General features: G+C 40.2%; 1 protein-coding gene and 1 long non-coding RNA gene across 2 annotated transcripts in view; both read right to left on the bottom strand.

Annotated features, from left to right (window-relative positions):
- The window catches only part of LOC126267620 (serine/arginine repetitive matrix protein 1-like), a 100,816-nt gene extending 87,095 nt beyond the window's left edge, over positions 1–13,721 (bottom strand). The window contains exon 1 of the mRNA XM_049972918.1: positions 13,684–13,721. Within this exon, the coding sequence (XP_049828875.1) occupies positions 13,684–13,721 (38 nt within the window). The remainder of the gene's footprint in view (positions 1–13,683) is intronic.
- A 1,285-nt stretch (positions 13,722–15,006) lies between these two features.
- LOC126267299 (uncharacterized) overlaps positions 15,007–24,269 on the bottom strand; it is a 41,437-nt gene continuing 32,174 nt past the window's right edge. Inside the window, exon 3 of the long non-coding RNA XR_007548978.1 lies at positions 15,007–16,160. This is a non-coding gene — a long non-coding RNA (uncharacterized LOC126267299). The remainder of the gene's footprint in view (positions 16,161–24,269) is intronic.

Raw genomic sequence — 24,269 nt, 5'->3', positions numbered from 1 at the left:
ACGCTACATCTGTGAACGTGTGGGTGCTATTCTGTCATTCTGCGCAACGGATTAATCTGAGATGTACCCTGTGGCTCCTGCAAGATGCAATTTCCACCCACACACTACTACAGAAGTCAGACAGACGCTCCTAACGTTCTAAAGAGAAATGCCTGAAAAACTCCCAGCAATAAATATCTTCTGGAGACGTCCGCTGTAAGGAAATGACACAAAAATTCACAAAATTTCTTACGTAACTAGTGGGATACTTGGGTACTGGAGTAGTGCTAGTTAGTGTAAGAAGAAACTAGCGAAAAATTATTATTTATTTTGCTAAAATTCTGAGAAATCACAATGGCACCTTTAGTTATGAAATGAACAAGTTATTTCCCGGTTCTTTTCGGAATGTGGTTACCTCTCAAGGATAGGATTCGCTAATGAAATTTCTATACAAAGTTTAAGATTGATATTGACTTGGCAGAATGGCTGAGAGCCGCACCCACTCAACTTGAATAATTACCCGTTAGAATGTTGTTAGGTACGATCGAGGCTATTGCGTGTGAAATGCAGTGAAGTCTACTACTGTTGTGGAGGAAATATGGGGCTCGCAAGAGCTGTAGCGCACAATACCGTAAGCTGCGATGACTGCTATCTGCGCCGCTCGCTGCTGACAAATAAGATAATTCTCGTTCTGTCTGGATTCACCTTCGCCAATCAAACTCTCCCCACGCCTTGATGACGTCAAGGACTCCTATTCGCCCCTAGTCTAACTATTGGCGTGGTACACCGGTCAGATAACCAGTCCACCGCGATGCCACTCAAAAATTCACTCGCGGGCGTTTAACTATAACTCTGTCCATTCACACCGCACAATAAGTGTAGCGGCCAACACAGTGAACAACGCTTAATTGCAAGGACTCAATATAGAGTCGCGCTCTGATTCGCTCTCGACAGAGGTTCTCTCCCAGTGAAGTACTGAGGAGCGACTTGTTCCTCGCTCTTTGAATACACGTACCAGTGTGCACACTCTCGTTACATGTTCTCGCTGCATGAGCAACAACGGAATGGCACCTCTCCACGCCAGGCGTGAAGGGGTATATCTTTCGGTCTCTTGCATTACTCCTTCAGCTCAAGGCGTCAGAAATATCGTCTGCCAATTAGCATTCCTCATCTAAAACGGGAGAATGACGTTAGGAATCCAGAAATCTGTAGCATCGTCGTTTGGCCTTTGCTGTCTCCCTGTGAAAACCTCTGAAACTGCGTGCTATGTTTGTAAAGAATGCGTAGGCTGGGCGCTCCAACACAATATAGCGGAATTTGCTTTTAAGCCAAACACGAGGTTGTTCTGCCTTTCACTTGGACAACTGCTGTCTGCTCTACGGGCGGTCGAGGTTGACTCGTCCTCTGAAGGGACCGGCGTCCCGGCGTGCGGTCTGCCTCTCCCGAACTAAAAGCTCCTGTGACCGTCGTGTCTGGAATGTATGTGTGTACGCCAGCCTCGAGTATTTCAATCTTGGTGCGCATTTGCGATTTACTAGTTATTTGCATATCGTTTACATGAATTCATACAATATTGACTTTATCTTATCGAGATTGGGTTCGATTGAAGCATCTTGATGTGCGGAATATAATTGTAAGGGCGGAATATGTAAGCAATGAAGGTCAGGAGACCACAACGTCTTACACAGCTGATTTCTAGCTGGATATCAGCCGCTGTGAAAGCGGTGTTCACACAAATTAATCCTCTGCCTCGTACAGAGCGTTACATGCTCCATTCTGCACTTGACGCCAGTTCAGAGAAGAGTTCCCGAAAATTTCCGTCTTGTCTTACTCATAGCCGAACTGTCTTCCCACCTGGGGTCTTTCATTCTTCACGTCACGGCTTTTTTCGACCAATAGGGGCGTTCCTCTTATTTTGTGGAAACTCTCTCTACCAATCGCAAGGTCCATACCATTAAATTGCATCAAAACTTTGGCTCTTTTCTCCTGCCTAGTACGTTTCCGCCAATCTGACGTTTAGTCCCATTCCAGACGCCCAAATGTGTACATTGATTCTCTCACATGTGATCGAAAATGCGTCACTGGTTTTGTATCCATTTGGAATTCCAAAACACAGTTTTTAAAAAGCTTTCCTTCCTGTCCTCCTTGATGTGGGTCGTTATACTGGCTCTCCCTGAGTCACCTGGTGGGTCATTGACTTTCCGCCTGGACCACCCCTTTAAGTGGTCTCTGAGGTACCCCCTGTAGCGCTGCCTTGCCTCTGCGTCATCCCTCTGAATTCCAAGCTAAAACGTCTGTCGCTGCTAGTTTCACCTTCCACTCAAACATGCATTATGGGAACGATGTGTTAATTACCGTCGATTGAATGTCATCCCTTTTTGCATTACATACTGCTAGGCTAATTTGCTCATTACTGCGAATTAAGTTAGGTGCCATATTCACCTTCCCTTCCCAGGGTCTCATGTTAAGTGCTAATCTGACCTTCATTTATTCTGCCACCTTACACAGTTCGGAAAATTCTATGCATCCTTATGAAACGATTTTCACTTTTATTTAATGCCTGAGTCACCACTTAAATTGATTCAGGTGGATTTTGGATTGTTTGGTTCACAACGACACCACTGACTTTCTTCCTCAAACTTGACCCACAGAGCCTGTACCTTGTCGTTTACATTCCCTTCAAGTAAGGGAGCTAAAGCAATGCTGAAACACAAGTCTCGCATTCGGGATGACGGCGGATCTGTCTCCGTGACCTGTCATCCTGATGTAGCTTTCCCTTAGTTTACCTGAACCGCTTATGGCCAATGCTGGGATGGTTTGTTTGAAAAGCCCAAGGCACATTTAATTCTGCATCCTTTCCCTATCTTCACTTGTCCTCTGCCCTAGTGACCATGTCGTCAACCTGTCATTAAACCATAACTATCCTCCTGAAAGCTATGGCGAACATGCCAAACAAATATGTAAACGAAACTGAAGATCAATTTTGAGGAACGATCCTCGAGTAGGATCAAAACATGTAGGACGAAGAACAAAAACCAACGACAAACAGAAGAAAATACCCAGAAACTGATTCAGAGGGGGAGACGCAATAGGGAGCTGTGGAAGGTCGTGTTGGGGCGAGATACAGGACACTTCCTCACATTCAGAAGTCGCCAATGTTGGTCGCAGCTGGCAGAAATGCGCCATATTGAGGAATACTGGCTCAAACAACAATTTGTCAGTGCAGTTCCTAATGAAATTAATTTACTCTTTGAGATTTACGGAATTTTTAGCCTCGAGTAGATATATATATCCCTGTTAATGTTATAAATTTTTTGAAGTTGCAGTGGTGTAAATATCTTGAACTTTTTGATATAATCCTCACAAATACCCACCGATTTGTGCATTCCCTCGGCTAATTCTGAAACACAAAGATGGTTATGACTTCCAGCGCTTTGTTACTTAAACGTCAGAAGATACACAAAAACTTTCAAACACTGTTTCTCAAGACATTTAGTGCGGCTGCTGTCATTTACAGATACTTTAACTCTAACAATACATATTTTAAATTTCGAAGGCAACATTTTAGGAAGCACGAAGCTAACTTTGCCAGTAATTGGAGACCAGGAGTAATTTCATTGAAAATTTATACAGTGTAATACCGGATGATCAAAAAGTAAGTATAAATTTGAAAACTGAATAAATCACGGAATAATGTAGATAGAGAGGTACAAATTGACACACATGCTTGGAATGACATGGGGTTTTATTAGAACCAAAAAAATACAAACGTTCAAAAAATGTCTGACAGATGGCTCTTCATCTGTTTAGAATAGCAATAATTAGCGTAACAAAGTAAGCCAAAACAAAGATGATGTTCTTTACAGGAAATGCTCAATATGTCCACCATCATTCCTCAACAATAGCTGTAGTCGAGGAATAATGTTGTGAACATCACTGTAAAGCATGTCCGTATTTATGGTGAGGCATTGGCGTCGGTTGTTGTCTTTCAGCATCCCTAGAGATGTCGGTCGATCACGTTACACTTGCGACTTCAGGTAACCCCAAAGCCAATAATCGCACGGACTGAGGTCTGGGGACCTGGAAGGCCAAGCATGACGAAAGTGGCGGCTGAGCACACGATCATCACCAAACGACGCGCGCATGAGATCTTTCACGCGTCTAGCAATATGGGTTTTTTTTTTTTGGTCCTAATAAAACCCCATGTCATTCCAAGCATGTGTGTCAATTTTTACCTATCTACATTATTCCGTGATTTATTAAGTTTTCAAATTTATACTGCCTTTTTTATCACCCGGTACATAATGAAGAATAAAAGAACATGGATCTCCCTAGAGTTAGTAATGTAGGGAATAAAACTAGAGTTTTATAATTTCTATTTTCGTGACAGCTCTTTTTTGTATATTAGTCTTCTGCTTGGCTTGATAAGGAACAACGCCATTTCCTTTACTCAGGCACCTCTGCATGCCAGAGCAGCACTTGTATATAGCCTCCTCAGTTAATTAGTATATACATTTCAATGTCCGCTTTGCTAAAAAAATTTTCCTCTTTGCAGTCCGCTCTGGTATTAAGGAAGTTATTCCCTGTTGTATCAACATGAATCCCATCGTCCTTCATCTTCCTGTAAATAACATTTATATTTTCATTGGTGATTCAACAGAATGTCTCCTCATTTGTTGTTAATCCAATTGTTTTCTTACAATGGTGAAATATAGCATTAGTTACGTTTAAATATTTTTTTGATATCTGCACATTGACGTGACCTCAGAATGCACTTTTCCAAATTTTCTTAGTACATGTATACAAAAAATAATATGTTCTGTATAAATGGAGATGTTATTATTGTATATCTACGGCCTGCTACGAAATCTTGAGTATTCAGGCTACGTGCGTCATGCAGCACGGTAAAACAGAAACAGAAGTTGCAACATTTTCTACAGTAGAGCTGACAGCAGCCTAACTGCGGCACAGCAACACATATGTGGAACAAGAGTTGCTGTATTGGTGGTGATGCGCAGGGACGGCAGCCTCTGGTTCCAGAGGGCGCTGTGGCCGCCATGCAGCGAGAAACCCGGAGAGCGCAGCAGAAAGTGCTGCCGGCCGTGACGCAGCTCTGCTCTTTGTGTCTGCTATGTGGATCGAGGCTGGCGCTCGTCCGCTGAGGTCTTCAACAGTACAATGCGGGCTGACGGGTCACTGGGGCAGGCTTCTGCAGAGTTAAACGCGAAGAGTAACGGACGCAATGAATAGGTCATCGCTTTCTCAGAAGTGCCCGGAAAGAGTCCAGGAAATATCCGCAAACAGTCGAGCACAACTTCAGTTTATACAGTACCTTCACTGCGGACTGCAATATTCCTTCTAGACGCAATCAGCCTTTTAATCTCTGACACTAATTACTTCTAACATGTCTAGGCGCTGGTACACAGCATGACTGCCGGCGACACACAATTCAGGATGTCATTATCCAGAATACGTAGAATAAGTAACAGCAACGTCCATGACGAGACACAAAGTGACGACCCTTTGATACGATTTCCACTTAGCAGTAAACAGGCTCTATAGGTAAAATGAACAATAATAACTCTACCGAGAACGATCTTCCATTCTGAAGCGGCAGATTGAAACTGTTTGTTGGCCCTTAACTCGAGCCTGGAAGCTTTGCCTTTAGTGGGCAAGCGCTGTCTCAGTGAGCTGTCCAGGCACGTCTCAAGACTCTTCCTCGAGAGCTTTACTTGCGCCAGTACCTCATCTCATGCTTTCCAACATCACAGAAACTCTCCTGCGAACCGTACCGAGCAAGTGCTCCTGGAAATAAGGGATCTTGCGGAGATATGGCTCATCCAAGCCTTGCGGATTGTGTCTAAAAGGAATATTGCAGTCTGCAGTGAAAGTACTGGCCACACTGAAGTTGTGAAGGCGGATCATAACTTGTGTGTGGATGGCACAATCGCTTAGAACAGTATCTGCGAAAGGCAAGGTTCCGGGATCGAGTGTCGATCAAGTACACTGTTTTAGCTGTCCCACAATTTCAGCAATGATAATGATAATAATAAGGATATGCAGTTTTAGAAAGTTTGAGGATCAAGAAGAAACTATACCACACAACACAGCTGGATGCAGTTCAGCTGAACAATTCCCCAGAACGTTGGAAGAGCGGTATCAGTGAACGTAAAGAATCATCTCTCCTTACTACAGATGTGATCTACTCACCTCAATAAATTATGAAAAATTCGGAATTTACTAGAACCGCACCATAAACATTAACAAAACAACACGTAATATCGGACACTGCCACAACATGCATGATCTGAGACGGTATCGTTTGCTGAGTTTTCCACTGCAGAAAGCAGAGCAGATTACTTCTTCGAGTTCTCAGAAAACATACTGATACATTCTTTTTAAACAGTTATCACTAGCAATGTCTCGTCAAAATGAGTGATCCAGTCTATATAAACAACAAAAATAGTAAAACATGTGGCAAATGTGATAAACAAAACAATTTGAACTCCATATTAAATGGTGTGTAGCCAATTTTGGTGTTTATAACGTCTTTCTCTTCCTATGGCTGATGCATATGAAAGCAGAAATATGCTTAGGGTCTTTTATATCAATCAATACAGACGAACTGTACTCGTATCAGTTCCTCGAGATTCTATAAAAGTTATGCGACCGCTTGTAATTATTTCAATATAAATCAATGTCGCTCTGTACAATTCATATTTGGCGACTTTGGAGGCCAGGGGAGCTACGTATTTCAGCACCATGTTAGGGAAACCATTTTTGAGCTTTTACAGCCGCTTGGGTGGGATCATTATAGCCACTAAAGATGCGATCACCTGATAGAAATAAGGCCTGCGCTGTCCCCAAACAAAACAATTTTTTAATCCTTTGCATTATCTTGGTTTTACTTATCACCATACGACCTATTATAAACCACAATGAAAATTACTGAAACATGAAAAAAGGTAACATTAAGCACTTGTTTCCCTGATGCAAACACTTTCAGTCTGGAATTAGATTCATGCCAAAGAATTCGATATTTCCATTCGTTGGCAATACAGTGTGTGTGCTCTCCTGCAGTAAAGCCTTTTATTTGTATTCATCTCGGTTAGATGAGTTACATCTCCTGATGTAAACAATGGCGTCACTTGACCTGGGCTCCTTTTGTAAAGATGTACATCACTGTTATATATAAATGCAAGCCTAACGTAAACAAACTGCTCACATGCCTGGTGCCTTTAAGCGCACAAAATTGTCATTCAATACTTTGATCTTTATCTCAATTACTATAATTTATTCTCCAAAATGACAGCAATGTAAACAGACTGTCCACTTACACTTTGACCCACTATCAAATCACCCTGTGTATTTAGCCCAAATCACCCTGTGTATTTAGCCTTATCTTATTAGAATTTATGACTCAAAAATCACGTTGTGGTGCCTAAACACTTTGACTCTACAGTGGATGTGTAATAATGTCAGGTAATTCAAAAAGGCATTATCCTATCGGCTGCAGCAGAGTATTATTCCCAACGGCGTTTTCTACAGACATTCCAGCTTATGACAAATTTTCATTGCCATTTGCAGTTTGAGCGACATACGAAATACATGGATATTACCCTATGTATTTGACATGTAATGTCTAAAATTTAAACAAATACACTGATATTCCACGGTTTAATGTTTAGCAGTTACCACAGTACATATTTAAACAGATAGTCCTTTGCTACATATCAAGCCTACGTATGTAGCTATGTTTCACTGTAAGGAACTTATACATGTATTATTAGCGTGTTTAAAACAATGGCTGACACATTAGGATGCCACAGTGAATGTGTACAGACAGCAGGGAATAAAAAAAAAATCCAAGTGGGATCACAAATATACAGGTACACACGCAAGACATCGCTAAATTAAATTACACTGTAAACCAGTGGTGTGCTTTGTGGATAAGCAACTGAAACACTGCTTCAGTAACAATATCCGTAACGATACATTATGTAATTATAAACCCGCATTTGCTCGACAATATCTAGATAAAAACCCTTTCATTGCCGGCCGGAGTGGCCGTGCGTTTCTAGGCGCTACAGTCTGGAACCGCGTGACGGCTACGGTCGCAGGTTCGAATCCTGCCTCGGGCATGGATGTGTGTGATGTCCTTAGGTTAGATAGGTTTAAGTAGTTGTAAGTTCTAGGGGACTGATAACCACAGCAGTTAAGTCCCATAGTGCTCAGAGCCATTTGAACCATTTGAACCCTTACATTTCTTAGAAACATACGGAAATAATATCAGTGCGTTACGTTATTGACAGAGCTTTGTGAGCCGAGCCGAAGCAATATCCCAGAAGCTCAGCTGAGCTCCATTCCTAGCGTGCCAAGCATGCATGGACAGAATCGTCATAGGAAAAAAAAACCTCCTCATACACATTTTATTCCTTAACTTACAATTAAATGTTACGATCGCAGTCTCAATTGGAAGACATTCGACGATGAGTGAAGTAACGGACATCCTGATGACGGCTGTTGCTCTGGGAACAGAAATATCTGTACCATTCTTATGATTTGACATACTCCTCCCTTTGCGATCACTGTGTTCCATGTCAAATCCATACCTTCCTTACGACTGAACATAGTCATTTCTTTTGCACATGTCGGAACATGCACACACACACACACACAGACACACACACACACACACACACACACACACACACATACTTTATAAACCTGTTGCTCAAGAGGAATCTATCACACACCTCCTACTACTAGCTATAATGCTTCGCCAATATCTGATTGCCGGCGATATGAAAAATCAACAATGAGTGGACATGTCTCATCAGTTCTCATTGCGAGTGGTACCACTGTATCTCAGAAAGAGAAACGTAGTCGTCTTAGAAATCAAAAGATGTTAAAAAAACACGACCATATTACTATCACTAGCAGTCTTGGTTCTCCAGATGCACACAAGTATCTATGTTAAAAGCTATACCGGCTTTCTAAATCGAGGTACGGAATTACCTCCGAATGAAGTGGTTTTTCCAGACAAATACCACGACATTGAATATAGATGGTGATCGCTGGAGTATATATTATCAGACCAGCAGTGCGGTTACATGTTACCGATGGTGCAAACTCATGATAAAATTACCGAATTTAGAAAGCGATTCATTTAAGGAACGTGGTATGAAGCTGTTATTTGCATCTCCCTCATGCCGCCGCTGGATATTTCTCCAGTATTTTTATTCTGTCTCGATGCCAGGTCAGAGGTTCAGTGATGTATCTACTGGGTTACAGGCGATGGTTGACTGAAGAGGACCACAAACAGCAGTAGATGGTGTGCTGGTTGAAATCGTAACAAACGTGCACACGATTTTCATATCTCTGCTGGGACACTCTTCAGAAATGCTGTCTGGGATTTGGAATCAAGTCTTTCCATTCAACCACATACCTGCGTTGGGTCCTATGGAGAAGTCCCTTAATGATTACAACCATTATTGAATCATATTTATGGCATTCTCACATCTCGAAATAAGTCACCTTTCTCGAACCTATCTGCTACCGTAAAATTCAAAAGTGACTTTAGGTAGTCCCTACGTATCTTGCAACTGCCCTTCAGTCTCTGTGCTACCATCCCTGGAGCTTTGTGCATGTGATCGTTCCAATGAAAGTCGGAACTGAGTAGAAGTCGGAGAAAGCTATATCCACCACCTTCTGCAACCTATGTAGAAACAGGCTAAGCTGAGTTACTGTGACAGAAATGTGTTTTGACCTTTATATGGAAACGGGAACTGGGAGAAGACGAGGATTTTGCTAATGCATTGTGGTGCATCCCCAAATTACATACAGACACTACAGTCTGAAGCAGATCTGCGTCCCTCAAGGTCCATTCACGCCTATCACCCCAACATGCTATTATTCTGAACCATCCAAGAGAGAAAAATTACGAATTATAAAAGCTCCACTAACTTCATCCAATAGAGAACTCGAAAGATTTTTATCACATTTATCACATTTCTGCTTTCCAGCATAAAGCACATGTGACGATGCTATTAATATACAGACCAGTTGAAAGTTTCATCACTTGTACTGTAGAAGAATGACCGTATCCTACAAACTATACTATAAGCCGAAGAGACCCTTCCAGTGTCATTTTTTATTATTTATTTATTTATTCATTATTTTGCTGTAACACTCTTCATACAATGCCATACATTTTGTTCTTTCTACCACGACTTTGAGGTCTGTGGCAGGTTGTAAACTGACATTAACATGTTCTGATCCATTGCTTCTCACAGAAAACTAGATGTCGCATGGTATATGTTGTTACTGCCACCAACATAACGCAGCACATACACTGGATGATTTTAAATAAAAGACAGTTACAACTTAAGGAAACTGGAAGAGTTTCCAAACTGCAGTCCGAAGGTGATTTATGACCTGTACATTTAAACTCATCTGTCACAGTGACGGAATAAGTGATGTCTCTGCATTCTGTTTCGAGTGATTCCTCATACTGCATTCATGTATGCGATCATCGTCTCGATACTAGCCATCCCCAGAAGGTGTTGCCTCTCCACCCAAACTCTTTCTCAAACTCAAACAAGCGATGTCAGTCAGTCATTATGTGGTAACCAACAGCATACCAGTGGACAGATTGGATGGAAAAGACACCGTCGATGTACCCTAATAATAAGCATCACAGCTGATAGTGCCAACAATTTTAGCAAATTACAGTGATTTCAACACCGACCAATGATGCGACAACATGTTTCCCAATTTCACTATCATAGCTATACCGCCCCTTCTCTACTTTGCGAGTATCCTTGCGAATGTAGACAGATGATTGTGCAATACGTCCATTTATTGTTAATTCTCGAACATATACATCATCAAAGTATGCCAGCCTGCACTCAAGATATTTCTAGCACCTCGAGCATAGTGCTTAATTTACCATCTATCTCTATGTTACAGCTCCATCTCAATCGATCACCCCGTCCAGTCTCTGTTATCCTTTAACGCAGATGCATATAATTTTAGAGGCACATGGTTCTCCGTTTTCTTAAAAGTAGTGAACGCGCGTGTATCACTGTTACCTCAATAGACATACAGTAGAATGCTGCCTCGATGGAAAAAAGTAACTGTTTCCCTGGTTCCTTCGCTTAAATCTCGACGTTTTCTCGGATTCCTCTTACTGCCGCTTACGTATACCCATGTATAAGAATTGTTCTGCGCCAACCAGAAGACACGAAATTACTTCCTCAATTTCAGCGCATTTCAGCGTTATATTGATTTTCCATGTCACATCTACCCACGCGATCATGACAACCTCTCGTTCCATGTTCTAAAACTACATGTAAATGTAGTACAGCTGCCAACACCTAACGCAAATTCACTATCTTTCTGATTGGGGTGCGTAGCACTGTAGTCGATTGCATCCAGTCGCCTCCGCCCACATATTGCACATTTGCAGTGCGTCTTCTCTGTTTTCTGTTTGTCTGTGTATGTGCATGTGTTGCGGATTGCTCCCAGCACCCGCAGTAGGCCCGAGTTAGCGTTCGAGTGTGGATCTGCTGCGCACTATATATCCAGACCGATGTTCGGAGGCGGATCCACCACACGTCACATCTGGGATGGGGCACACAGGTGGAGCAACCGCGCGTTACATCTGAAGATGTGTTCTGTGTTCGATGTTGGGTCCACCAGCGGGAGGAAACCTTGTCAAGAATGTTTGTAAACTCTTTTGTTTTGTAAACTCTTTGGAGTATTATGAGCAACGCAGAATGTAAGAAGTACTGGGTATACCTCTGATGGAAACGCACGTATATTTTTAATTTTGTCTACAGCAACGTAATTGATGGCTGTATGAAAATGGAGATTTTGAAGTCAGTGTGATATAGAAGAATGGGGTAAAAGAAAATCATAGCATAGCTTCACCATTTATTTAGTCATCAGGAACTCACAACGTTAAATCAAAATTTCAGCCGCAAGAATGTACCCCTGGACGCAAGAACCGGAGCCAACAAGGAGAGAAAATTAAGATAAGTAAACAGTTTTTCTTTTGTGTATCTTACGCCTCTCGAAGCTTTTGAAAATAATGAAGAGACTAAGAGAAATTTAACGGCGATGTGTGGGTGGGTAAGATTTCACCCTCCTACTTCTGTGGCGAAGAAAGACCGCACGCTAACTGGACTTGCGCCACAGAATTTACTTTCACGTTTTGCACTTCATTAGAATATCTAAATTTTGTGTTTTCTCTTTCGCATCTTCATTTGCGTGCAACTGTACTAATTCCTTAACGATCAATTTCTTTTCTATTCATAGTGAGAAGAATGTTTTTATTCTGGAAACTTCTTGTATACTTTACCCTAGTGAGGTTTCGTAATTTCAGAACTGACTTCATAATTTCCTTATTCGATATATTAAGCGTACATGGTCAAGATTGTTAAGAGCGTATAAGGATTTGGAGAGGAACTCTTGAAAGCTATTTGCTAGAGTGGCTGAAGAAACACAGTACAGAACAATATGTTCCTCTTTATTGTTAGTCTTACTGCTTATTTTATGATTCTAAGAGGTATGTGTTCATTTCAGATGCCGAACTCGTGGATAAAGAAAATAAATAAAAGACAAAAAGCTTTTTATTTTTGATTCATATGAGGCATCTGTTCAGACAGACCATAAAGGTCCAAGAATTGAAGAATGCCAATGTAAATATCACGTAAAAATTTAATTTTGTTATAAAACACAAATGTATACAAATGATACGGTACATAAGTAATGTAGAGCCTTAGCAGTATTTTATTTAGGAACCATGAATTACTTACAAAATATATGAAAAATTGATAGTACAACTTGCGTTTTTAACTTGAGGAATGCCATTGTACATAACCAGTTCCCTAAGTCTTCAGATCTCAGTTCTATTACCATAATCAATTCGTAATTTATGGCAAACACACACACACACACACACACACACACACACACACACACACATACATACAAAATATTTTCTGTCATACAACATTTTCCTCAATAGTACGGTCGAAATAAATCAGTAACATTTCCGTTTCTACTGTTATTCAGGGACACTTTTACCTACATCACAATACTACTACTACATCATTCAACACAGCGACTTCGCGTATCTGTTTCCGCATTTGTCTTCTTTCCGTGGTCAACTGCGGCCCTGAGACAACCTTCTGTAGCTTCAACATTTGCTCTCTCGTTACTACCACGTATCTTCGAGTATGCACGGAACTGCAAACTATGTTCGAACAATAGCAGCTCAACCTAATTTCATACTGTTACATAGTGTAGAATGTATCACAATCATCATACACTTCGGGCTGGAAGTCTTTTCAGTGATCAAACCAGTACACGTTAACACTGGCATACGAAAATACAGATCGGGACACAAGGCGTGTGAAATTTTATAAGTATAGCTTGAGGGAAAAACTAAACTGCTAGATACACCGCATTAAAGTCAGCGTAATAATGTTTTTAGGAACAGGCATAAAAAATGTGAATTGTATAACACGAGCTTCGAGGAACATAAGCACTTTCTTGGTCACTGTGACAGGTGTTTTCTGTACCAGAAATTATCCTTCTGTCCTACAATACACGACAGCCGATCAAAAAGAACCATACATAAAGCACGCCTGTTACAGTAAGAGCACGGAAGTCGATATTTTGTAAGTGGAAACATACCTGCAAGAAACCAAATTTGGTTGTTTTACCTGAGGCATCATGGATGATAAATGCGACACCCCTCTACCCTATCGCGCAACTTCGCTACAAACATGGTCTTAACTAAGAAACACCTGCTCACAGTAAGCTATTAGTAGTCCATGGCGACAACACATTGGATCTACGTGCTGTGTTCGGATGGCTTCAGAGGTTTCACCACAGTAATTATGGCATCTAGGAACAGCCATCAACAGTCATTATAACTTGAAACGCGTCACCCATTGGTGAAAACAATCAGTATTACGAATGTATCAGTATGATATAGTTCGTGATGCATGTAGGAATGGCGAAAATATTCGCTTTAATGAAAATCGAAGAACTGGGACATAGAAAAGGTAGGGGTAAACTGAAGTACATTTCTCTTCGTAAGGAACTGATTTCAATTAGAAAGGAAGTGTAAGACGATATGTGAACTTAATGTAGGATTCTCTCTAGCCCTAGAGCGAAAGGAAGACCTGTATCTCGGCACCGAACAGTCCGTAACTTCACACATAACGTAACAAATTGCTGGCGTTCTTTCGTGACCTCAGGAGAGCGTTTTGCGCCGTATTCCTTTGATATGAAACAAACAGTACCAAAAAACAACTTCAAGAAACTGCAGCACACCGTGGGAACAAAATAGGAGTATCAGTCTGAAGAGAACGAGTCACCGCGTAACAGTGTAATCCCACCCGCAACACGAGTTATCAAGTCCCAGTTCGAAAGTCTGGCCAAGTGGGACCGGTATTGGTGCCACATCTTACATACAATGCTGGGACAGTACCATCTGTTTGGACGATTGAAAGGTCGTCAGCGTGGTGTAATGGTAGTTTATGTACGTGACCATTACGGCACTCCAACCCCCATTCTCGATATCAGTAATCTCATACTACTTTTCTGCGAAGTAACCGACTTTTTTGTGACAATATTCACATTTGGTATTATTAATGTATAGGTACTCCGATGTATCGATATATTACAGTGATATGGTTCTTGTGTGTATTCATTTCTGTGAGACTGTCATAATCTTTGACTTACTTGTAACCGTTTTGGCGCGAATGCGCACAGAGCAGTGTTTGTTTCACTTTGTAGAAGTTGTTATTTCGCTTTGTAAAAGAGCAGTCAAGCCTTGTGTTTGTTTAAAGTGGAAATTAAATGTATGAAGATTGATACAAAACTGTTTTCTTGATGATGTGACAATTAAGAAGAATTATATGTGAATTTACAAGAAGTTTAATAAAAATGTGGATCGTGAGCACCAAGTCAAAAATTATTTCTACCATACCATTGTTCTGATATGGGACTGTTTGGTCATCAAGAATTTCCCGAAAAACACATTTGTTAGGTCTTCAAATATTGCTAAAATACAAATCTGGACCTTCTAGCAGTCAAAGTGGAATCACCCTAGAATCAACAAGATGAGCCATAACAACTTCGACGAAATCTACGGGGGAATCCATTCAAGATAAGTGCCAAAATTAATGACTTTCTTACAGTGACTTCATTATTTGCATTCTGACGATACTGTCCACAGTCAATAACTTAGTTGTTTGCCCGATAAAGCGAACATATGCTGCGTGAGCAACATTATTAATCTGATTTCTAACCTACTTTGCAAGTGGTGGTATTGTTAGAGTGGGAATAAGTTTCGATGAGCTCATTGCTTGCGATAAGTAGTGGTATAATGGACCGACGTACATTCTTATCTGAGAGGCAATGAAGTCTGCAGTTTAGTGAAGCAGAGAAATTATATACGAATGCCTTTTCCGAAAGAGTAAAGTACCAGTGCTCCTAGCTTCAAAGCTTAATTTTCGTAGCGCCTATCATGACCAGGTAACAGTTTACTGTGAGTTAACTTGTTATCGATCATAGTAGTGAGTTGAAGGGGACAATCACATGTAACAGAATTAAACTTCTTCTCATACGAGATGATGCGAAGTTCAGAAGACACAGTGGTTGTGGATTTGAGGACAGGCTCCACCAGAGAGTATGTTCTGGCGGTATCTGACTCCACATGCGAGAGTCGTCACCAGCAGGCACAATCAATACGGATTGGAGAGAGCAGATTTGCATTCCAGTGAGCAACTCTTACTTATAAGTCATATCCCAGTAGTTATCTTTTATAGCATCATTTTCTATGAGAATTCCCTTTTGGTACCGATATGTTCGGTGCGTGGGGGTCACAGTAAATGCAGCCGCGGCGGAGAGATTTCTCTCAGTCGCAGTTGTGTGATTTGTTCTGCAGACACGAGGTACGGGGTTCGTATCGGGAGAGCGGAACCAGGCTGCAGGTCGCTGTGTGGCGTCGTGGCTCGCAGCTCAGGGGAAACACAGGGCAGCAGCGCTAGTGGGCCGCAGCTGGCGAAGTCTCTTCCTTCTGTGGCGGACACGGAGGAGTGGGGCCCCGGGTTCGATCCCCGTCACACTACAAGACGGCCGGCCGCTGCGCTGCGATCCACCTGAAAAATAGCCAGGGGTGCTCTCTCAGACAGATGTGCCACCAACGAACCAATCGGCAACAAGTGAGTTATATTTTGTAACATGGGTTATAATACATAAATTACACGTGAGAGATGAAAAAGAATCGGTACCATCAAGTCGAGTATTTCCTCAGCATGAAACTCAGTTTTGTCAGTAACCTGCACCAGCAATTAAATGGGCCCCGAAGGGAAACACGGACAATAGAAAAGCAGAGCGCATTATTATATAAATTATCTGTATTACTAACAAGGGAAACTCCCCATCGCACCCCCTTCAGATTTAGTGGCAAATAGCCATCAAAAACTGAACACACATCAAGAGTGAAAACAGGAAGAAGGTATATTGCACTGTGAAAAAAGAAACAAAATAGAAACAAATAATGGTCAAAGATGTAGAACATCGAAAGCGTTGGAAGAATTATGGAGTTCTGGTTATACGTTCACGGCGGTAAACTGCAAAGAGGAAGATCCCTTTTCAAATCATCCTATTGCCTGATTTTTTTCCACGAATTATGAACTGTCCGTCCAGTCAGTACAACGAAAAACCAGTCCAGAGCTGCAAATTTTACTTTTTTTATTCGGTCGATGACTAGTTTCGGGCAGAGACCCATTTTCAAATCATCCTACAGGGCGGAAAACCAAATTCACACTCCTGAATAACAGAGCTGTTACTAAATTTTTAAGCATATACCGAAAATACAGACAATATCGTTTCAAGACTTAAGTAACATAGTCAAAAATGGTATTTCCGGAGATATGAAAACCGTGCAAAAATGTGCAAGGAACGGTTACAGCGCATACAGATATCGGCGGTATATGCTGCAACTGTTCGTTGCATGTATGTCACTGAATCAGCTGTTTCCCTCTCGGGCTAACATATATTATTAACTATATTAAAATACGTAATTACATATAATGCATTTACTTAAAACAAATTAATTTACAAATACATATGAGAAATGAAATACATAGTTTAATATTCCCCATCATTGCCCTGGAATTCCCTGTCGCTTTTGTGATGGTTGCAATCTATGTCGATTATCTCTAACTCATTACCTGCAACCAAACATAATAATAATAATAGTATATTATTAAATAAAAAATACTTGCATAAAGTGCTTCTATACTTTTAATACATAGTAACGCATTAACGTAATTTTTAAATAAATCAGAATATTATTTATGAAAGGTGTCTGCGCTATAACGGAAAATCTGTAAATGTTCTTAAATTTTTTAATTAAACAAACTAATCAAAGAAGTACATTTAAATAAGGAAATATTAGTAGAGAGAAGAAGAATTCTAACCTACAGTACTTCAGTAATGGAATACATCGATCATTATGGGCTCTATTGTGTTTTATTAAAATCGTGCTGTTAGCTAATTTTGGCCATGAGGCATTATCAAGCACCAGAAATAAACCAGCGTGAAAGAGCGTCACATGTCTGCAGAGATCGTCACTTACAAATAAAGCACACCATAATTCACATTAACATAACCAAATTTACAGCGCAATAACATCGGTTACATTTGCTATGTCATGTATATATCGTACTCATCACATAAATATCGTGCTGATGTCACATTCATAAAAGCACAAGTCGTTCTTCATCGTAACATACACTAGCCGCTCCAGCCTGACAGCTGAAACAACTGACACGATATTGTCAAGGATGTACTTACTTCCAAACACTGTTAACCTGTATATAACTATCTGCAATTATGTTACATTTACTGCTCACGTGTCAGACTTAGTTGAAGTATTATGCACTCGGTAATCGGTGACGAAGTTCACTTAAGGGCATATATATTCTTTACAGTAAATTAAAATCATATATGAAAGCGTAAATGTCATGAAAATTATACAGAGAAAGAGTCTACTTATTACTGGTGCGCCAGACCGCGAATATATTGTAGAGACTTGACATTACATACTGATACACGGAGACCAGGTTAATGAAATATTGTACACACGAATGATTAATAAGGATACAAATTTCAAAAATATTTAAAGTTTATATTATCTGTGATAGATCAATGGGACCAAATAACGATTTATGACAAACAAATTTTTAACTACAGTTCTGCCGTGTATTATTCTGCCATATATTACACCAAGATGCGTTGGAAGTGATAATAGGAACCACTAAAGATATACCTCTATCAGTATACTTGAAATTCGTTGCAACAATACTGCACGCAGACAAATGAGAAAACATCTTTCTCAAAACCAAGTGCATGTATCTTACATTAACCAAACACATCGTATAAACCACATTATGCGTCTGGAACATAGAGGTAACAATAATTCTAAGACATTCATGGAATAAAAATATGGGCTACTACAAACATTATCATAGGTCATCATTGTGTGTGAAGATTACACACAGAGATCTTCGTAATGACATTTCATACAGAAGAAGTTTTTTAAGCTACAACTAAAGAAAACAATGCAGATATTTGGAAAGGGAATCAAATTTTAGGGAGAAGGAATAAAATTTTAGGGATTTTCCAATAACATTCTAATTTTGTCAGAGACTTCAAAAGACTTCGAGCAACCATTTAGCGAAATGAATAATGTCTTGAAAATCGAGAGATCAACAAAATTAAAACGATGGTAATGTGATGTAGTCGAATCAAATCAGGCGATACTGATGGAATTAGATCAGCAAATGAGACACTTAAAAGTGGTAAATGATTTGTGCTGTTTTAGCAGCATATAACTGATGATGGCTGAAGTAGAGGAAAAGACAAACTCATTAACATCAAATACCACCTTGTATTTAGGGAGTATCTTCAGAAGGTATTTGTCTGGAGTGTAGGTTTATGTGGAAATGTAGAGTGGACGATCAACAGCTCAGACAAAAAGGGAAAAGAAGCTTTCTAAATTTGGTTCTACAGAAGAACGTTGAAGATAAGATGGGTAGACTGGATTATGAATGAGGTGGCACTAAGTCAAACTGGGGAAAAAAGAAATATATGGAACAACGTGAGTAAAATAAGAGTTCGGTTTGACAGGACACATCACGAGGCTCAAAGAATCGTTTGATTATGGTAAATGGGTTCAAATGGATATAGGTATCAATACTTGGGCAGAGATGGAGAGGCTCGCACAGAATACACTAGTGTGATTTGCGTGGAGAGCTGCAACAAACCAGTGTTAGGACTGAAGAACACACAACACAGTACACTCCGTAAATTCTATAAAGCAGCCTTCACTTCTCAAGAAAATAGGTCCAAAGTAAATTTAATAAACATAGCAAGCACGTTTGTAAAGAGCATGTTTGTTGTTTTTCACTTGAATGTTACAACGAACTTCACTGTGAAGCGCCCTATATGAAAATATGCGTCATAAATATTGTCTAAGAAACAGAACACCACCATGAAACAACAATAGTGGGTAGGAATAAGCTCAAAAACACAGGACGTGAAACATCAGCGTCCTATATGAATTTGCATAACTAACATTGCAAGATTTAGATTAACCATATTGTAATAAATTATAATTTAATCGTAAGCTTAGCATGTGAATGAGAAATTTATTGTCGGCCAATGTGGCCGAGCAGTTCTAGGCGCTACAGTGTGGAACCGTGCCACGGATGCTGTCGCAGGTTCGAATACTGCCTCGGGCGTGGATATGTGTGATGTCCTTAGGTTAGTTAGGTTTAAGTAGTTCTAAGTTCTAGGGGAGTGATGACGTCAGATATCAAGTCCCATAGTGCTTAGTATCATTTGAACCATTTGAAAAATTTATTCTGAGTGATGGCCTGATTACGAGCTAAAGTAAGAAACGCATAAAGACGTGTGTAATTGACTTAGCTTAAAATGAATTTTGGTTAGTAGCTGGTATCCGAATGAATAAAATTAATAAAAAAAAATATCGTACAATGGCGCAGTCGAGGGCTCTCAGTCGCCAAACAAGACAAGAGATTTTTAAAATAAGATTACTAAACTCTTACAGACTGGTCAGTCTAGGATTTTCATTGTTCCTACCTCAACCCTTTTAATATTTTCGTCCGATGGATGTGCCTCACTATTCAATGCAATCGAAATGTTTTTATGACTTTATTAAATTCTATAGACTTTCCTGATTACATTGATATACACATAATAGGGTTTAAAATTAAAAATGACCTATATATACCAAATTTTAAAGTTATGATCATATATGCCGCCACGCCCTCTTTATTTCTGTTACAGAAACCAGTATTATTTCGAAAAGAACTGTGAAGTTCCTTTTTCCCAGTGATTACAAGTATGTTGCATTATATTTCGCTAAAGCAGTTTTTTCATGTGCTATATATATTTGTGGAAGTACTCGGTTTTTTTTTTTTTTTTTTTTTTTTTTTTTTTTTTTTTTTTTTTGTCATCAGTCTACTGACTGGTTTGATGCAGACCGCCACGAATTCCTTTCCTGTGCTAACCTCTTCATCTCAGAGTAGCACTTGCAACCTACGTCCTCAATTATTTGCTTGACGTATTCCAATCTCTGTCTTCCTCTACAGTTTTTGCCCTCTACAGCTCCCTCTATTACCATGGAAGTCATTCCCTCATGTCTTAGCAGATGTCCTATCATCCTGTCCCTTCTCCTTATCAGTGTTTTCCACATATTCCTTTCCTCTCCGATTCTGCGTAGAACCTCCTCATTCCTTACCTTATCAGTCCACCTAATTTTCAACATTCGTCTATAGCACCACATCTCAATTGCTTCGATTCTCTTCTGTTCCGGTATTCCCACAGTCCATGTTACACTACCATACAATGCTGTACTCCAGACGTACATCCTCAGAAATTTCTTCCTCATATTAAGGCCGGTATTTGATATTAGTAGACTTCTCTTGGCCAGAAATGCCTTTTTTGCCATAGCGAGTCTGCTTTTGAGGTTCTCCTTCCTCCGTCCGTCATTGGTTATTTTACTGCCTAGGTAGCAAAATTCCTTAACTTCATTGACTTCGTGACCATCAATCCTGATGTTAAGTTTCTCGCTGTTCTCATTTCTACTACTTCTCATTACCTTCGTCTTTCTCCGATTTACTCTCAAACCATACCGTGTACTCATTAGACTGTTCATTCCATTCAGCAGATCATTTAATTCTTCTTCACTTTCACTCAGGATAGTAATGTCATCAGCGAATCGTATCATTGATATCCTTTCACCTTGTATTTTAATTCCACTCTTGAACCTTTCTTTTATTTCCATCATTGCTTCCTCGATGTACAGATTGAAGAGTACGGGCGAAAGGCTACTGCCTTGTCTTACACCCTTCTTAATACGAGCACCTCGTTCTTGATCGTCCACTCTTATTATTCCCTCTTGGTTGTTGTACATATTGTATATGACCCGTCTCTCCCCATAGCTTACCCCTACTTTTTTCAGAATCTCGAACAGCTTGCACCATTTTATATTGTCGAACGCTTTTTCCAGGTTGACAAATCCTATTAACGTGTCTTGATTTTTTTTTAGCCTTGCTTCCATTATTAGCCGTAGCGTCAGAATTGCCTCTCTCGTGCCTTTACTTTTCCTAAGGCAAAACTGATCGTCACCTAGCGCATTCTCAATTTTCTTTTCCATTCTTCTGTAAATTATTCTTGTAAGCAGCTTCGATGCATGAGCTGTTAAGCTGATTGTGCGATAATTCTCGCACTTGTCAGCTCTTACTGTCTTCGGAATTGTGTGGATGATGCTTTTCCGAAAGTCAGATGGTATGTCGCCAGACTCATATATTCTACACACCAACGTGAATAGTCGTTTTGTTGCCACTTCCCCTAATGATTTTAGAAATTCTGATGGAATGTTATCTATCCCTTCTGCCTTATTTGACCGTAAGTCCTCCAAAGCTCTTTTAAATTCCGATTCTAATACTGGACCCCCTATCTCTTCTAAATCGACTCCTGTTTCTTCTTCTGTCACATCAGACAAATCTTCATCCTCATAGAGGCTTTCAATGTATTCTTTCCACCTATCTGCTCTCTCCTCTGCATTTAACAGTGGAATTCCCGTTGCACTCTTGATGTTACCACCGTTGCCTTTAATGTCACCAAAGGTTGTTTTGACTTTCCTGTATGCTGAGTCTGTCCTTCTGACAATAATATCTTTTTCGATGTCTTCACATTTTTCCTGCAATTTTTTTTGTCGTCTTAGCTTCCCTGCACTTCCTATTTATTTCATTCTTCAGCGACTTGTATTTCTGTATTCCTGATTTTCCCGGAACATATTTGTACTTACTCCTTTGATCAATCAACTGAAATATTTCTTCTGTTCCCCATGGTTTCTTTGCAGCTACCTTCTTTGTACCTATGTTTTCCTTCCCAACTTCTGTAATGGCCCTTTTTAGAGATGTCCATTCCTCTTCAACTCTGCTGCCTACTGCGCTATTCCTTATTGCTTTATCTATAGCGTCAGAGAACTTCAAACGTATCTCGTCATTCCTTAGAACTTCCGTATCCCACTTCTTTGCGTATTGATTCTTCCTGACTAATGTCTTGAACTTCAGCCTACTCTTCATCACTACTATATTGTGATCTAAATCTGCTCCTGGGTACGCCTTACAATTCAGTATCTGATTTCGGAATCTCTGTCTGACCATGATGTAATCTAATTGAAATCTTCCCGTATCTCCCGGCCTTTTCCAAGTATACCTCCTCCTCTTGTGATTCTTGAGCAGGGTATTCCTCCTCTTGTGATTCTTGAACAGGGTATTCGCTATTACTAGCAGAAACGTGTTACAGAACTCAATTAGTCTTTTTCCTCTTTCATTCCATGTCCCAAGCCCATATTCTTCTGTAACCTTTTCTTCTACTCCTTCCCCTACAACTGCATTCCAGTCGCCCATGACTATTACATTTTCGTCCTCCTTTACATACTGCATTAGCCTTTCAATATCCTCATCACACCTTCTCTGTCTGTTCATCTTCAGCTAGTGACGTCGGCATGTATACCTGAACTATCGTTGTCGGTGTTGGTCTGCTGTCGATTCTGATTACAATAACCCAGTCATTGAACTGTTCACAGTAACACACCCTCTGCTCTACCTTCCTCTTCATAACGAATCCTACACCTGTTATACCATTTTCTACTGCTGTTGATATTACCCGATACTCATCTGACCAGAAATCCTTCTCATCCTTCCACTTCACTTCACTGACCCCTACTATATCTAGATTGAGCCTTTGAATTTCCCTTTTCAGATTTTCTTGTTTCCCTAGCACGTTCAAGCTTCTGACATTCCACGCCCCGACTCGTAGAACATTATCCTTTCGTTGATTATCAATCTTTTTCTCTTGGTAACCTCCCCCTTGGCAGTCCCCTCCCAGAGATCCGAATGGGGGACTGTTCCGGAATCTTTTGCCAATGGAAAGATCATCATGACACTTCTTCAACTACAGGCCACATGTCCTGTGGATACACGTTACATGTCTTTAATACAGTGGTTTCCATTGCCTTCTGCATCCTCATGTCGTTGATCATTGCTGATTCTTCCGCCTTTAGGGGCAATTTCCCACCCCTAGGACAAGAGAGTGCCCTGAACCTCTATCCGGTCCTCCGCCCTCTTTGACAAGGCCGTTGGCAGAATGAGGCTGACTTCTTATGCCGGAAGTCTTCGGCGCCAATGCTGATTATTTATCAAAATTTAGGCAGTGGCGGGGATCGAACCCAGGACCGAAGATGTTTCCATTATGAATCGAAGACGCTACCCCCTTTTTTTTAATTGCTCTACCAACTTGTTTTTAATTTAATTTAATTTTATTTTATTTTATTTTTTAATTTTTTTTCCAGGAAGGCAGGGTAAACAAACATTCTTTATTCGTACAATTGTGCTGTCCTAGGGATAAGAAAAGTATCGAGACAGCAAAAACAATTTAGAAACCAAAAAATCAACACAAAGGCCGCCCTATTTTTTTTTTTTTTTTTTTTTTTTTTTTTTTTTTTTGTAACAGGAATAAAGTAAATGACAATCCTAGTCACGGGCGGACCCTCCAGCTGTCGGGCGAATTGTGAAAAACACTTCCTAAAAAATTGGAAAAGTAAGTCCTGTATTTCGTATGTCTCCGTATGAGCTCGTGTTGTTCTTGTAAATACATCCAATAAT

Source organism: Schistocerca gregaria, chromosome 4 (genome assembly GCF_023897955.1).
Source record: "Schistocerca gregaria isolate iqSchGreg1 chromosome 4, iqSchGreg1.2, whole genome shotgun sequence".
Lineage (NCBI taxonomy): Eukaryota > Metazoa > Arthropoda > Insecta > Orthoptera > Acrididae > Schistocerca > Schistocerca gregaria.
The sequence above is the reverse complement of the archived record's forward strand: the minus strand, read 5'-3'. Positions and strand labels throughout refer to the sequence as shown.